General features: G+C 50.5%; 1 protein-coding gene across 1 annotated transcript in view; it reads left to right on the top strand.

Annotated features, from left to right (window-relative positions):
• Nucleotides 1-16,824, top strand: part of MROH7 (maestro heat like repeat family member 7) — a 53,627-nt gene that overhangs the window by 21,755 nt on the left and 15,048 nt on the right. The window contains exons 4-15 of the mRNA XM_027537148.1: nucleotides 956-1,029; nucleotides 2,177-2,260; nucleotides 3,153-3,232; nucleotides 3,534-3,663; nucleotides 5,711-5,806; nucleotides 6,451-6,555; nucleotides 6,768-6,903; nucleotides 9,859-9,971; nucleotides 10,376-10,552; nucleotides 10,898-11,052; nucleotides 13,448-13,586; nucleotides 15,806-15,996. Coding sequence (XP_027392949.1) covers nucleotides 956-1,029; nucleotides 2,177-2,260; nucleotides 3,153-3,232; nucleotides 3,534-3,663; nucleotides 5,711-5,806; nucleotides 6,451-6,555; nucleotides 6,768-6,903; nucleotides 9,859-9,971; nucleotides 10,376-10,552; nucleotides 10,898-11,052; nucleotides 13,448-13,586; nucleotides 15,806-15,996 — 1,480 coding nt within the window. The remainder of the gene's footprint in view (nucleotides 1-955; nucleotides 1,030-2,176; nucleotides 2,261-3,152; nucleotides 3,233-3,533; nucleotides 3,664-5,710; nucleotides 5,807-6,450; nucleotides 6,556-6,767; nucleotides 6,904-9,858; nucleotides 9,972-10,375; nucleotides 10,553-10,897; nucleotides 11,053-13,447; nucleotides 13,587-15,805; nucleotides 15,997-16,824) is intronic.

The raw sequence follows: 16,824 nt of genomic DNA, 5'->3' as shown, positions 1-16,824 counted from the left end.
CCTTGGGCTTCCCCTCACTGCCTTAAGTCAAGGACTCTATGGGCCCTGCTCAGCCAAGTGCCCACACCTGGACCAATCACTGTGGCTGGGGGCATGGGAATCTCTTACTGAGCAAGCATGGTTTCCAGATCCACCTTTATTCATTTTTGTGTTTATTGAAGTCTAGTTGATTTATAATATTATACTGATTTTAAGAATAAAGCCCATCCTTATTTGAAGAGGGGTGATGGGTGGGCCTTGTAGCTTCACCTACCTATATGAAATGAATAGCCCGCAGGGAACACAGAGGCTTTGCCACCAAAAGAAAGATGAGGAATTGTGGGGCTAACAAAATAGCAATTATCTATTAGGTTGGCTGAAAGATTCATTCAGGTTTTTTCGTAAGATGTTATGGGAAAAGCTGAATGAACTTTTGGCCAACCAATACTATAACAAGTAAGAGTTTAATTATAAAATGTGGTAACAACCAAGAGAAGAGAACCGGATGATGCACGACAGGATCACAGTGGGCCCTCCGTTACTCTGAAGGTCAGGGGAGGCCGCTCTGAGGAGTGGCGGGCAAGCAGACCTTGTCCTCTACCTGGGCAAGGGGGTGTGAAAGCAGAGGCCCAGGTAGAGGAAAAGAGCTTGTGCAAAGGCCTGAGAGCAAAGCCTGCTGGGCCTGGAAGGAGGCCAGCGTGGTGGAAGCATGGTGAGTGAGGGGAGAGTAGGGGAAAGTGAGCTGCGGAGGTGGGCAGGGGAGACTGACCCGGCAGGGCCTTGAAGGCGCTAATAAGGATGCGAGCCTTATGCTCTGGGACACGGGGTGCCCCTGAAAGGTTTTAGTGATAGAGGCCCAGTCTGGCTGCTGGGAAAGTAAGGCTTGGAGGAGCCCCATGGGGAAGGGGAGATGGGATTCTGCTGCACTGTATCTTTACCCTCCCTCTTCTTTCCTCAGTGGAACTGCGACATGCAGGAGCCTTCGATGAAGCAGCCTCATGCCTGGTGGAGGTGCCAGGGCAGAGAAATGATCGCGGCAAAATGGCTCTGGTATGCTTCCTGCCAAACCACCTCCCTGCCACCTATTTCCTGGGATGCCCTCTCCCTCCACCTCACACTCCACCCTCAGCATTTCTCTGCCAGACTCTTCTCTGCTCTATGGCTTTATTAGTTTATCTTATTTCTTGTCAGTCTCTCGCACTGGGATTCATTCTCCATAAATCAGGGAGTTTTGTCTGTCTTATTCTCAGCAGTATTCCTAGAATCTAGAGCAGTGCCTGGCACGTCCTAAGTGCTTGATAACAGTTTTTTTTTTTTTTTTTTTAAACAACTGAATGAATTGTGAAGGTCTCTAAAAGGGGAATGACCCTTTTCAGGACCCAGCCTGGGTCTTGGCCATGTAGCAGGCCTTGGGAGGCCAGAGAAAGCCAGCATCTTCATGATTTGGTGAGGGCCAGTGGAAGAAGACTGGACAGGCTGGTAGTGAGTGTAACACACGGAATGTGAGTGAGCCTAGTTGGCAGACAGCGTCTGGAGCAGGGCCCCTGCCCAGGCCAGGCCATACAACCTGTCTTCTGGCCAGGTGGAATGGGAAAGAACTTGTAGCATCTTTAAACCACCACACTGCCCATCAGATACACTTGTTTTGCTTTCTTTACTATATATTTAGTCTCTTTCATGTTTTTTTTCTTCTTCTACCTTAAGATAAAGAGAACTAATAGATTAATGGGACATTGGTTAATGTATTCCCTCTCCGGTAGCAGAATGCCGTAATCCGACTACTGGGTGTCCTTACAAAGGGTAGATGCTAGAAGGCCCTCACGAGGTATCACTAACGATGGCATTTCAACTTGAGGTGTTGGAACCCTTTCTGTCCCACCAGCTCCTGCCTCTTCTTCCTTAGTGGACAGGTGCTTTACAATCTGAACCTGATATCTGGTCTTCCCCCAAACCTGACCTCCAGGGATTATCCTCAACCTGCTGCCACCACCATCTTCTCAAATCTTTACCACCCTCCCCACCCCGAGTTCCCTTGCGGTTTCTCACGTCTCTTGAGCTGATGCTGGGGGCTGGCAGCTGGGGAGGAACAGGCAGCTTGACCGCAGGTGGCAGGTGCAAAGACGGGGTGTAAGGGCAGTCCCGGGGCTGGGCTCCGCGTGGCTCTCACCCTGTGGTTTCGCCCTCTACTGCCCCTGAGGTCGGGAGTGCCCTCAGCCTCCAGAAGAGCCAGAGTGTGCTGGACAAGGAAGAAGAGAAGAAGACCCTGATGAAGAAGATGATGGTGCGGAAGCAGCTTGCGGGTCTGTGGCATCAGGGTGGTGGGGGGCAGAAGTCCCAAGTCCACCCACTGATGAGGCGGGGTTGGGGTGGGGTGGGCAGAGGACATCAAGGCACAGATACTTGGGCCTGGGTCTCAGCTCCACCCTGAACTGCCCCCCGCCTACCTTGAGGGAGCTTGGCCAAGTCACTTCCTTTCTCTAAGACTCACTCTTAATATCTCACAAGTGACTGTGATAAAAAACCTGTGTCAATGGAGGACACAACCCAAAGGTTAGTTCCCTGTAAAATCTTAGGCCCCCGGGAGCAGTCATTATTATTTTATGTGTTATTTTCCCCCATAGTTCTTCTGATGGGGGAACTTCTGAAGGAACTTTCTTTTTCTCAGCTAAATGCAGTCACTTCTCAGTTATCCACCGGAGTGTCTGGGCTGGGACAGTCACTGAAGTTTCCAGAATTATATCAACAGTTAGCTATAAAGAGAGAAAAAAAATCCGTGCCTCTGATACTTTCATTTAATTAACATTAATTGAGCACCTACTGGGCGTTGGTGTTAGATCAAAAGTAAGAAGTAACCGGAATTCAACTGGACCACTTTCAAGGGTCATGCACGGTGTTTGGGGGCCAGTCCATGGTTTAGACTTCCCTACTACAGGGCTGCTGAAACAGTTCTTGCTGAGCCCTGCATGTGTGTAGCAGGTCAGGCCCATTCTGAAGGCCTTGAACTGGGGGCTCTGGACCGGGTTAGAGCAGTCAGCTGGCTCCCTCCACTGGAGCCCAGGCAGGGGGTGGAGCCGGCCCAGGCTGAAGAGTGGCCCCATTCCCTGAGTGGCTGCGGTGCTGGTGGTCTGTGGTGGCCTGCCCCCCTCGTTGATACCTCCATGTCCCCCATCCAGAAGCAGATCCAGGAGGAGCCGCTGGATTCTCTCACGAGTTCCGTCCGCCAGCAGGCCATGGAGACCCTGACCCAGCTGAGGTGACCTCGGCCCCTTTCCCAGCCCTCAGCCCCTTTCCCAACCCTCAGCCTCTGCCTATATCTTCAGAGGCCTCTCTGCTGTGCGTGGCCCTTTCCTAGTCCCAGGCCTTTTCCCTTCCCCTTGCCCAGGCCCTGCTGGGGCTATCTGACTTGTACGCCACCACCATCCTCCTCCCTACCTCATTTTGCCCTTCTGTGGATCTGAATCTCAGCCCTTGTCCCAGCCCTGCACCCTTCACTTCCAGCCTCCAGCCTCAGGTGCCCCCTCACTCCATGCCCTCACTTTCTGTCTCTTCCCCAGTCATTCCCAGCCTGTCCTGGGTTTGCAGGAACGGTCGGAGCTGGTGAACACGTGCGTGAAGAGTGTGTTCTCCCTGCCTACCATTCAGGCCATGCAGGAGAAAGACCAGGCCAAGGCAGATGCCTTACAGGTGAGGCAGGGCCCTCCCAAGCAGGGCCTTGGGGCTGACTGGTGTCCTCAGAGGGAGGCACGTCCCTGGACTCCCAGCAGGGAGAGGAAGGGCATTATGAGAGGTAGATTGGAATCTTTGACCTCCTACTTGAGGAGCTTGGGCAATTCACCTCCCTTCTCCTGGCCCGAGCAGGCACTTAATAAATATTTGGTGAATGAGTGAGTCTGTGGAATAAAGGATCCCTCATCTGAAGCATTGTCTACTTTGGGCTCTGCCCCATGAGAAGGATGTTGGCAGATGTTGGCGTGGCTTAAGAGGTGGCCAGGATTAGGAAGAAAAGGCCTGAGGATTGGGCAAGTTTGGGTTGAGGCCTGGAAGTGGAACCTTAAGGGGCTCTCATGAGAACCTTCAACCCCCTGCAGGATGGTCCCTGGAAGAGTGATCAGAGGAGACCCTTCATGTGGAATGGGGTCAGTGGGGGAGGTTAGGGAGAGAGATTTCAGCTCTGGGTGAGGCACATGCATACATCCTTTTACCCAGCAAATTTTAACTAATACCTAATCCAGAAGTACAGGGCTGAGATACTGTAGGGCTGAGGGGCAGATTCTCAAAGTATCATGCAAATAAACGCAGAATTACAACAGTACTTGGTGCAAGCAAGAAGTACATGGTACTATTTTGAGCCTGAAATGGAGGGAACCTGACCGTGTTGGGGTTCAGAGGTCGTAATGCTAGAGGCGAGAGGTTTAGAAGAGTTAACTAGCTGAAGGGAGTGGCAGAAGGAAGAGCGTGAGAGGCTGAGGGAACGGCCTGTGCAGCAGCCTGAGGATGGAAAGAACATGATGACTGCAAGGATGATAAGGAGGCAGAGTGGCTGGAGTCCAGAGGGTGAGGTGAGAGAGCAGTTGGAGCCAGACTAGCCACAGCGTGATGGCTCTGAGTCTTGGAGGTGGTGCACTTGAGAGGAGACCCAAAGGGGAGGCAGGGATGGGTAGGAACAGAGCCTGCAGCCTTCTTGTAGTACCAGGCCAGGCCAGCAGAGGTCAGTGCTGCACGGTGATGGACTGCAGATGGGCAGGTAGGAGGAGGGAGTTGGTGAACAAGGCTTCCGTGGTGGTTGTGGTGTAAGCCTGGTGTGCTCAGACTCAGGAAGCCTGGAAAGAGATGACCTGGAAGGAAGATGTGGAGATGATGGGAAGAAGAGAGGCAGGGAGAGAGGGCCTCAAAGACACCCCTTAGCCTTGTGTAGGTGTCATGCCTGCACCCTCCTAAGACAATTTCAGGACTGTGGTGTGACTGGGGAAGGAACAAACAACTGGGGAGGAGAGAGCTGACTCCTGGAAGGGGCAACTTAGAAAATCTATTTGGATCTAGGAGTGGTAATTTTAAAAAGAATCAGAACACTTCCTTGGAGACAATAACACAAGTAGGGCTGGTTGTCCATTGATCTAGCCCTCATGGTTCTTGAGCATTTTCCCACCCATCTTCTCATGTTCCTCACGAATTGAAACTTTGGTTTTATGACCTTGGACAAGTGTCTCTTCCCAGTGAGTTCCCAATGCAGAGGGCTGGGGTTCAATCCCTGCTTGGGGAACTAGATCCCACATGCTGCAACTAAAGAAATAAAGATCCCGCATGCCACAGCTAAGACCAGGCACGGCCAAATAAATAAATAGTTTTTAAAGAACATCTCCTCATTTGCACAATGAGAAAAACACTTTGAGGACAAAGTGATAGGGTTGTGCCAGTCATGAGGCAATCACCTGGCCTGTGGTAGATTCTCTGTAATTCTCAGTAGATTCTTCCTGGGCCTCTGCTTCTTGCCCTTGTAAGCTAAGAAGTTCACGGATAATAATTACCAGTTTCTCCATAAAGAACCTGTAACCCATGGAGGGGAAGCCAGTTGCCCAATATCACACGTCAAGTTTAGTCTCACATGGTGGGACCAGAAAGCAGCATTCTTGGGCTTGAGTACAAGCCCTCCCCTGACCCACATCAGGAATTGCCCAGGGTTGGGGTCTGCCCCAGAGGCTCCCTAGTGACTTGGTCCTCTTCCTGTTCACAGATACTTTACTGTCAGACCTTGGATGCCCTGCAGACACTTCTCAATGCCCTCTTTGTTGAGGACCCCACTCCTGCAGGGCTGAAGAGCATCTTGGAGGTGTGGGGGCAGGGAGGAGAAGAAGGGTGGAGGAGGATGGGGAATCGACTCAGGAGAACTGGGGCTGGGGGTCTGGACCCAGAAAGAGTGATTTGACTTCAGGATGTAATCTTGTGCCAGATTTCTGCTTCCCTGCCCCTCTCACTAGAGAAGGAAATGGCAACCCACTCCAGTGTTATTGCCTGGAGAATCCCAGGGATGGGGGAGCCTGGTGGGGTCTCACATAGTTGGACACGACTGAAGAGACTTAGCAGCAGCAGCAGCAGCCCCTCTCACAGGTCGTGTCCCAAACTCCTTCTTCACCCTCTCCCTCTCCCCCATACTCCTGCAACTCCTGCGATAGCTGCCCCCATATCCTTGCTTTCTAAATTCTTGTCCTTATGTCTCTCTCCTATCTTCAAGACTCTCCACCTTTCTTCTCTCTCCCATTGACCTCTGTCCTCCCTCTGGTCTTCCAGTTCTGTCCTCAGCTTCTGGACCCCATGTGTCCCTATGCTCTAAGAAGAGGAGGAGGGCTGTGGTGGGTTGCCTTGATGCTCTTCCTCAGAAGCTTCCTGATAATTGGTGAAGGCTGGCCTGCCCATCCAGTGGGGCAGAGGCTAGCATCCGGCTCATAGCTCTGAGTCTTACCCTTCTCCCCACAGCCTCTGGGGCCCTGGATGAACTCTGGGAAGGCCCACGAGAGAGCACGGGCTGTGAAAAGCAATGTCTCTGTGTTGAACCACGCACTTCTGACCCCGCCTTTCCTTGTGAGTGGCTCTGGGAGTGGGGAGGGGAGGACTGCTAGGGAGAATGTTCTCGGCTCTGAGGGAGCCCATGCATCTGCCCAGACATTCCTAGGTGGTCCTCACTCCTCAGAGGATTCAGCTCTCCAGGCCAGGCCATCTAGCTCTGTTCACCATTTACTGTATAGCATTATTGAACCTATAAGTCTCAATCCCTAAGATTATGACACAAACAGATGTCCTCGGGATTCCCGGCACTGGGGCTTCTTCTGGGGAGGCTCATCATTCGCATCGGGGATCCTGATGAGGAGATTGGCCATGAGGCTCTGGACGGCATTACCATCCTCTACACCATCTTGGAGCTTCAAAAACGTAAGCCCTTTGGAGTGCGTCTAACACAAGGCTTTTGAGCAGGTACTCAGCCTAGGAATTGAGTGGACCCTTGGCAACAAGGCACTGGTGGGAGATGGACAAGACCAACGCAAAGTTCAAAGGGGTCTGGAAATTAGCGTGAAGTTTAGTCCCCACAGAACTAGGAGACAGAGGTGACAAACACATTTTGATTTAAGCAATGCTTCTATACAAGCCTCTTCTTTTCCTTCCTGGTTTAGTTTGTGATTCTCATCTTCACACTCCCATGCCACCACGTGCAGCCAGGAATGATAGCCCCAGTGTCCTGGGTTTCGGTCTGTCTCCCCTGTTAGTCTATAGTTCATTTGAGTCTGTGTCTCCTTCACCATGGTGTGCCCAAGATCTCGCCCTGGGCCTGGCACACGGTGGGTGCTCAGTGAACATGTATCAGATGAGTAAACAAAGAACAGGTCCTGTCTTGGAATCTGGAGTGGCTAAAACCTGTAGGTGGGAGAACATCTCTGAAACAGCTGTGGGAAGAGAGTGATATGGTAAGGGCTGACACAGAAACCCAGCTGGCACTCACTGCCCCTAGAGGCGTGCACTATTGACTGTTACTTGCCTCCCCCTTTCCCCAGAGTCCCAGCTCTGCTCCAAACCAAGGGACCTTGGCCCATTGTTTAAAGTCCTCTGGCTCTGGAAGTAGAGTGACCTGGTGGGTACCAGACCTAGCTCTGGCCCTTCCTGGCTGTACAAATTCAGGCAAGTACTTTTCTTGTTGAGGCCTGGGTTTCCTCATTTGTAAAAAGGACACAGTAGGATGCAAACCACAGGCTTTTTGGAAGATTAAATGAGATCATATGTGTAAAATGACCAGCTCATTCCACACATTATGGGCCATCCCTCCCCATCTTATTAGTTTCAGTCTTTTGGGATCTATATGGTATCCCTTCTCTTCTTGTTCTCTAGCATCTGGGGCAAAGATTTAGTCCCTAGGAGACTTCCCCTTCTGCCCAAGAGCCACGTATATCTTCTGAGTGATGGATAAAGGTGATATAAGTCATGTTAATGTTCAGTCTTGGGGACAGGAATAGTATACACTCAATTGGTATTGCCAGATTTAGCAAATAAAAATATAGGACACTCAGTTAAATACAAATTTCAGAAAAACAGTAAATACCTTTTGGTATATTTAAGACATACTTTTGCTAAAATTACTGGTTTATCGGAAATTCAGATTTAACTGGGTATTTTGTATTTTATGTGGTGACTCTAAGGACAAATTCCCACTGTTAGAGTCTCAAGGAGTGATTTATCCAGGCCTCTGGACTGTAGGAAGCAGCAAAGCTAGGATCTGAACCTTGGTCTGCTTGATGCTAGGCCCCACAGTTAGTGCTAGTGATAAAGAACCCACCTGCCAACGCAGGAGATACAGGAGATATGGGTTCAGTCTCTAGGTCTGGAAGAACTCCTGGAGGGAGGGCGTGACAATCCACTCCAATATTCCTGCCTGGAGAATCCCATGGACAGAAGAGCCTGATGGGCTACGTCCATGAGATCACAAAGAATTGGACATGACTGAAGCGATTTAGCCTGATACCAAGCTCTGATATCAGGCCTCAAGCTCCTTCCTTTTGCAGACAACCTGCTTGCTTGGTCTGTATGCTATTCTGCCTCAATGACCCTTCCTCATGCCCATGTCTTGTATCTTGTACATGCTGAGGAATCCAGGTAGGACCACCATAAGACTCGGGAAATGTGCCTAAAATGTGTTTCCTTCAGCAGAAAATAAGGATCTCCCATTTGCAGGTACTATTCTAGGCACTGGGGACACAGAAGGAAAAAAAAATGTTAATTCAGTAGTCCTCCTGTTGAGCTTATCTTCTTGTTGTCAGAACACAATGAACAAAATAAACAAGTTATATACATAGTAAGTCAGATGATGATGAGTATCGAAGAAAGAAGAAAAAAATAGAAAAGGGAGGTTGGGAATACCAGCGGTAAGGCAATTGCAGTTTAAAAAGAGGTGTGGCGACACACCCAGCAAAAGTGGTACAGAAAATTCACTGGCGAGATGTGAAGCCACTGAACTCTCACACACTGCTGGTGGGAGCATAACTGGGCCCCACCGTGGAGAACTCTTGGCGATATCCTCTAAGGCAGAACTTCTACCCACCTTGGGACACGATTTCACTTTTAGCTTGTTGCTGCTGTTGTTGTTTAGTTGCTAGGTCGTGTCTGACCCTTTTGAGACCCGGTGGACTGTAGCCCGCCAGGCTTCTCTGTCCGTGGGATTTCCCAGGCAAGAATGCTGGGGTGTATTGCCCTTTCCTTCTCCAGGGGATCTTCCCGACCCAGGGATTGAACCCATGTCTTCTGTATTGGCAGGTGGAATCTTTACTACTGAGCCACCTGGGAAGCCTCTGCTTCTAGCTACATGCCTACAAAAGGCATGGACTAGATATAATAGAACATTCATATCAATACTATGTATGATAGCTGGAAACAACCCAAATATCTATCTGAAGTAGAACAGTAGACCAGTAAATGGTAGTATATTCATACTGTGTAAAGTTGTACAGCACTGGGAATGAATGAACCCACGTGGCTTGCAACAATGTGGGTGAATCTCACCCACATAAATGTTGAGTGAAAGCAAGACATAAAGGATAACATAGAGAAGGAGTCCATTTATATGATGTCCAACAGCAAGGAGCTCTAATCTGTGGATTTAGAAGTCAGAATAGGAGTGGGGGAGGGGGATTACGGCCTGAAACAGGGGCATGGGAGGGCCTTCTGGGGTTGTTGACTGTGTTTTGTTTCTTGACTTGGGTGAGAGCTACCTGGATGTGCTCATCAAGAAGATTTATCATGCTGGTTACCTATGATTTATGCACATTTGACATCCATGTTTAGCAAAAAGTTAAGAAACAAAATAGGTAGTTAGGTCTCACTGAAAAGGTTCTTGTTTTGCAGGAGCCAGAGATAAGGAAGAGACCAATAAGAAGGAGCTGTATGAGAGCAACAAGCGTTTCCTGGGGCCCTACAACCCTGTCAGCCCATGCCAGAATATTCTTCGTGTGATTGCGGTGACCACCTGCTACCCACTAGCCCTGGGCCTTCCTGGGGGATGGGGACGAGGGAGGAAGGGCAGCACCAGCCTTCTCCAGTGCCGCCTCCTCTCCTTCCAGCCCTCCAGGCTCAATCGCTTTTATATTCCTTTACATGCCTTCCTCAACCACATAGGTCCATCCTGTGGGCTCCCCACCCCTCTGGTCTGTGCCATAGTATGTGGCACCCAGTTCTGAGGGGGCAGGGGTCATGTCACCCCCTCTTTTTGTCACAGTTCATCAAAGGGTTTGACACTCAATGATTAACCAAGTATGTGGTCCCTTTGCTGACCTCTGCCCATGTCTGGCGGCATTTGTGCATTGATGCAGGTCTCACCCCGGGTCTGCCCACGTGTGTCAGGATCTCTCTGCCTTTGTTTCAGGAATTCGGAGATTTCCTGGGGCCCCAGCAGGTAAAGGACCTGCTGCTAGCAGCCTTGGAAGGGCTGAAAGGTGGCTCTGAGGCTCGGGAGAAGGACTTGGGGGAGATGATGCAGCTAGCCTCAGAGGTCACGCTCAGCTCGGTGCTGGAGTGGTACCGACACAGGGCGCTGGAGGTGGTAAGGCCCTCTGGGGGCAGGGGCTGGGCTGGGAGACCCCACAGGGCTCGCTAATCCTGCAGGTATGGCTGGGTGGGTGGTGAATGAATTCTAGATGCTCTCAACTTGCTTATCAGCCCCCAAGAGCTCAACTGTCTGGTGAGGGGTGCGGGAGGGCAGTGAAGACAAGCTGTCTCCAGGGAAGGGGCAGGCGCTCTGCCTGCCTGTCTCCCCACTTCTCCCCTCTGTGCCCTCCTCTTCCTCATCGCCCTCTTCTCCCTCCTCCCATCTCCCTGCTCCCGTATCCCGCCTTGGCTTCTCCGCTTGGCCCTCTGCCTGCTCCCTGGTGGTCTGGCTGTGCCCCAGATCCCAGAAATCATGCATGGCATCTATGCGCACCTGAGCCACATCCAGGAGCCGCGGGCCCGCGAGGTGGCTCTGCTGCCCGTCTCTCTCCTGGCCAGCTCCTTCATGACCGAGGTCGTCGTCGCCCTGCTCATGTGTCCCCTCCCACTGGACAGGTACCAAGTGATGGGTGCTTCCAGCCACTGCCTCTCAGAGAGTTGATATAGCCCCCTATTCCGGGACTGGGAATCCCTCCTTCTACCCAGGGGAGTCCCTCGCCCTCCCAGTGGTCCCTCTTCCATGATCTATGTTGCTTATGACAACCCTAAGCCCTTCCTGCCAGGTGTCTGTGCTGCACATTTATTTGTTCTCTCACAAGTATAATAACCCCATTCTACAGATAAGGAAACTGAGGCTTATGGAAAGTTTCTAGCCTTAGGAACCTACTGAATAAGCAGCAGAATGAGGACCTAAACTCAGATCTGACCAACCCCAAGCCCAGAGCTCTTCAATGATGCCATGGGAAAAAGAACTGAATGTTGTTCCTAACTCTGCCTCCAGATGCTGTGTGGTCTTGGGTAGCTTTGTTGCCCTCTCTGGGCTTCAGTTTTTCCCCATATGTAAAAGGAGAAAATAACACCCACATTCTCACCCCGAATGGGTGGGCATGATCAGTAAAGCAGCCGGTCATGCTGAGTGCATGCCCTGTGCTCCATGTTGTCAGCCTTCAGGGAGCTCTGGTCTGATGGCAGAGGGGACTGTGGCCAGATGGTGATCAGCTTGTGGGCAAGAGAGACAAATCTGGCTGCTCCAGGCTCCTGGCCCAGGAAATGCTCCCACACCTCTGAATGAAAACAAGGCAGAAGTGTGTGATCCACGTCTTAAGGCAGTTGGTTGAGAGTGAATGGAAAAGAATTATGCAGAACTGTGCAAGTGGGGTGCACTTCTAACCAGGAGACCTGGTGTCATTCACAGAAACCAGGGAGAGCAGTGCAGGAGGGACACACTCCCATCTCCCACCCGGAAGAATTTAACCCTTTCTGGCTTCACTGCAAGCCAGGGAATTTTCTTCTTAGAGCCACTAAACATTCAGGCTCAAGACTGCCAGGACCACATCTGACTTCAGTTACTTCAGGAGGATGTAGGACAGGGCGGTATCCTTACAGCAGCCTGTGCAGGAGGATTAGACAGAGCTGGGATGAGATTTAAGGAGGCCTCGCTCGCAAATGCCACTCCTGTGCATGCCTGAGAGTGAGGACCTCCTTAAATGTAGTGCCCTGGATGCCTCACTTTCCTCATCCTAGTATTGGCCCTGGGCCTCCCAGTTGAAAGATGTAGGTGCTACCCTGGCTTAAGTGGCTTGGGCTTTAAAGGAACTCGAGTCTCTTATAATGACTCTGTGGACTTTGCCTCCCAGATTCTCACAGGGACAAGCCCAGTCACAAGAGTCGCTGCACCCTGAGAAGCTCAGTGCCGCAGCGTCCCCAGTGGTCCTTAGAGTTCATTTGCAGTTCTTTTTCACCCAGACACAATTTACCAGTTGGGTCATTTTTACCATAAGCAATGTTGCCTAGCAACATAGTTGACATACTATCTTTATCAAGTTTCCAGGGGAACAGAGCTGGAAAGTTAATGGAAGGTTCAACTCTTAACCAGATTGCGGGGTGGGGGTGGTGGTGGAAGGTGTTTGTTAACCCTTTAGTGCCCTGGGCTGTCAGCACTTTTCACCTCCCCAGGATAGAACCTATAGCCTGGTGCGGGTTAATCCAGATGCTTTTCCCTGACTGGTATACCACCTTCTTTTTTGTTTTAATTTTTTTGTTATTTTTTTTTTTATTTTTGGCTGCACTGGGTCTTCGTTGCTGCTCCCAGGCTTTCTCTAGTTGTGGTGAGCGGGGCTACTCTCTAGTTCTGGCACACGGACTTAGTTGCCTTGCGGCATGCAGCATCTTCCCAAAACGCAAGGATCAAACCCATGTCCCCTGCATTGGCAGGCGGATTCTTAACCACTGGACCATCAGGGAAGTCCCTGGTGTATAGCTTTCTAAGGGTCAGGAGTGGGAGCTCCTTGATGTTATGTGACAAATGCAAGACCCAGGCCCCAAAGGGCCCCTAGGCATAGAGGAACAGGAACAGGCATTGGAGTCATCAGACCTGGTCACTTCTGGACTCTGTAGCTCATTAGCTGTGTAGTCTTGGATCGGTGATTTTACCTCTCTGAGCCTTCACTCTGCATCTGTAAAATGAGACTGACAATCCACTGTGAGGGGCCCTGTAAGAACTCAGTGACCCTGAGTTTCTTGAATATCTTGCTCATGTCTGCTGGCAGATAGCAGATGCTCGATATTTGCTGAAGTCATAACTTGTATGCAAAACACCTGGCAAAGTACCTGAGTAGGGCTTTTGATCATTGTTAGCCCCAGGCTTCTTAGATTATTCAAGAAATTTTTCGGCACACTCATGGATGCGATTTCAAAGGCATCTTCCCTTCTCCCTCCCAAAATAATTCGGCGGCAGGGTTGGCCCCACTGCCCTTGTCCCCACTAACCGTCCCTACTCTTGGCCTGTCAGCAATGGAGCAGAGATGTGGAGACAGCTAATACTGCGCAAGCCCAGCTGTGACGTCCGAGACCTCCTGGACCTGCTCCTGACCAGCCTGAAGGAGAAGCCCGTGACCAAGAAGGGCCGGGCCTCCATCGTGCCCCTGGCGGTGAGGAGCTCTCCTCCTGCCCACTTCCTCCCCTGCCCAGCAGCCCCATCACTGCCCCAACACGTCCTCCTCCTGCTCTCGCTGAGCTCTGCACACCCATCTTCTACTGCCTGGCTCTGCCCGGAGCTAAGTGGGTGGCCTTGAGCAAGTCTGTCCCCGGGCTCTTGTTTGTGATCCACCAGACCACCAGCAGCACCATCCTGCTGCTACTTACAGTGACCATGGCAGCCTGGAATAGTGGGCACTGAATGACCTGGGACTCACACACCTTAGGCTGAGAACTGGCCTTGCTCTGTTACTATTTTGTAACCTGAGCAAGTTACTTCACCTCTCTGAGGCTCAGTCTCTGCATCTGTAAATAGAAATAATATCTACCTTGTATGGCAGTTATGAAAATTAAACGAGGTAACTCATTTATTCTTTTTAGAGACATAAAATGTCTAAGCGCATCTGCTGCCACTCTCAGAGGTTGGCCCTGGGAACACGGAGGCAACGGGCTCTGATGTGGGAAGGGCGCTGAGTGGACAGACAGATTTCTCTCTGGCTCTGTCACCACCACCCTGGTCCTAGCCAGCTGGATAATACCCCATTCACCTCCCTGCTTCCACTCCAGCCCTTCCAATCTGTATCACAGCTAAGAAAATCTTTGAGAAGTGCACATCTGCTCTTCTCAACTCTCTCTATGGCTTCCCATTGCCCTTGAGGATAACACAGAGCTCCTGCTGGTGCTGCTAGGCCCCGCAACCCTCGCTGGCCTCACTATACTGTGTGCTCCTCTTGCTTGCATGGCTCCAACCTCGTTATTCTTTGTCAGGTCTTAATCACTGTGCTATCTTCTGTCACAGGGCCTTTGCACACGCTGTTTTATCTACCTAGATTTCTGTCCGCCAAGTTAGCTTCTTCTCATCCCTTATTTCTTAAGCTATCCACCTCCTCAGGGAAGCCCTCTCTGACCAGATCAAATCTGTGCATACTATATTTTCTTTCCCAGGTGGTTCAATGGTAAAGAATCTGCCTACCAATGCAGGAGATGTGGGTTCAATCCCTGGGTCAGGAAGATCCCCTGGAGAAGGAAATGGCAACCTATTCCAGTATTCTTGCCTGGGAAATCCCATGGACAGAAGAGCCTGGTGGGCTATAGTCCACTGGGTCACAAAGAGCTGGACATGACTGAGTGACTAAGCACATACACATCACATACTTTATCTTGGAAGAGTTCACCCCAGTTGTGATCTAACAATAGTGTGTGTGTATAGAGTGGGTCATTTGATTAATCTATGAGATGCCTGAATTCAGCACATACAGTAGACCCTCAAAAATTTTTTTTGTTGGGTTGATTTATTTATTCAACAAACATTAAGCACCTACTATGTACCAGGCATACTCAGCAGTTTCTGGGGATTCAGCAGAGAGCAAGACAATCTGGTAGAGGAAAGCCAATGAACAGAGACATGGTGGATAGAGGAGCGGGTGGTATTATCCCTTAACACAGGAAGATACTGATGCTCAGAGACATTCCATGTCTCATCTAAGGTCACACAGCTACTGAGTGGTGGTGCCAGGACTAAAACTCAGATCTCCTGCCCCTGAATCCCATACTTTACCTCTGGATCTCTCTGCCTCTCTCCCCCAGCACTGAGTTCTATGACTAGGACACCAGTGCCCATTCCATCCTTGGTTTGGGCATCACACACTCCTCTGATTACTATGTTGGCATATTCTCAAGTCACTCAGAGGAGACAGTGAGGGAAGTCTAGTTTTAACAGCCGCCAACAAAGAGGCAACTGATACCCCACCTCACCGACCAGGCACTGATGTTATGAACCAGTAAGAGGCAGGGCTCCTGTAATCTGAAAACCTGGGTTCAAGCCTCAGCTCTGCCCCGAGGGGCTGGGTATCCTTGCAAGTCCCTTCACACCTCTGATCTTGTCTCCTGCCCTGCACAGTGGGGTCAAGACTCTACCTCATAAATGTGGGAAGAAATCCTTCCACCATGATTCTTTCAGGGCTGTGTCAACAGCAAAGGGTCGCTGTGATTGTTCTGGGGCAGGGCTCACCCAGAGGCCCTGGATGCAGTGGTGGGGGATCTGGTCTTGCCCATGTAGGGCCAGAGAAGAGCAAAGATCGAGGACCAGCCTCCTAGAGAATCAGCCCAGGCCCAGTCAGGAGTGCTGGGATGGTGGGTGGCGACGTCTCACCAGCTTCCCCTCCACCTCCAGGCAGCCAGCGGCCTGTGTGAGCTCCTGTCCGTCAACAGCTGCATGGGCCGTGTGAGGCGCATCTATCCACAGCTGCTCCTGGCCCTGCTCATTCAGGTCCATTACCACATTGGCCTCAGCCTGCCCGGCCGCGTGGCTTCCCGCAAGGATGCCAAGAAAGATGCCCAGACCCCTGGCTTCATCCCTGTACGGTATGTTCCTGCTGTCCCCGGCAGAGGGACAGCCACCAGCAAGGCTGTTATGAAAGTCTTTAGGGCAATTGATTGGTAGAAATTAGCTCCGCAGCTACAAAAGAAAACAGAAGTGCACTTTTATGAGACAGAGCCAGTCGTGTTCAAGAGCTATTTGTGAACATCTGCTGTACATGTTCTCTGCTTAGGGCTGGATGGCAAGAAGGAATCAGCCTTCTCCAAGGAGATCACCATTTCATTTTTTCTCTTCCCTCCCTAGAGATATGATTTGTATTAGATTTATAACCAAGGCTGAACTATTTGATTTTCATTTGTTAATTGGAACAGTTAATATAGGCGCATGAGTAAAAATCTTCAAAGACAGTAAAACAGTCTCTGTTCCTCTCTCTACCCCAGTTTTCTTTCATAAGAACTGGGTTCTTTCCTGCCCTTCGGTCGGGGTTGATGCAGAGCTAAGCCAATGTGTTTTCATTCTCTGCTTTCACACCCGTGGTAGTGAACCTTACACAGTTACATATTTCTGCTTTTATTATATACTGTGTCTTTGAGATCATCACACACAGAGCTGCCTCATTATTTTTAACAGCCGCATAATATCCCTCTGTGTAGGTTATAATCTACCACCATTCACTTAACCAGGATCCTCTCGATTTAGGTGCTTCACAGTCTTTTACAAGCAACGCTGCCATGAGTGAGGCTGTTTATATGTCTTGATATTTACGTGTGACTGTACACATAGGATGAATTCCGGAAAGTAGAATGGGTGCATTAAAAGGTTTCTGTGTTTAACCATTATGATGGAACAGGAAGATATGGTGGGAAAAGTTC

This window comes from Bos indicus x Bos taurus, chromosome 3, assembly GCF_003369695.1.
Source record: "Bos indicus x Bos taurus breed Angus x Brahman F1 hybrid chromosome 3, Bos_hybrid_MaternalHap_v2.0, whole genome shotgun sequence".
Taxonomy (NCBI): domain Eukaryota; kingdom Metazoa; phylum Chordata; class Mammalia; order Artiodactyla; family Bovidae; genus Bos; species Bos indicus x Bos taurus.
Note: the sequence above shows the minus strand (reverse complement) of the source record. Positions and strands in the feature narration are given on the sequence as shown.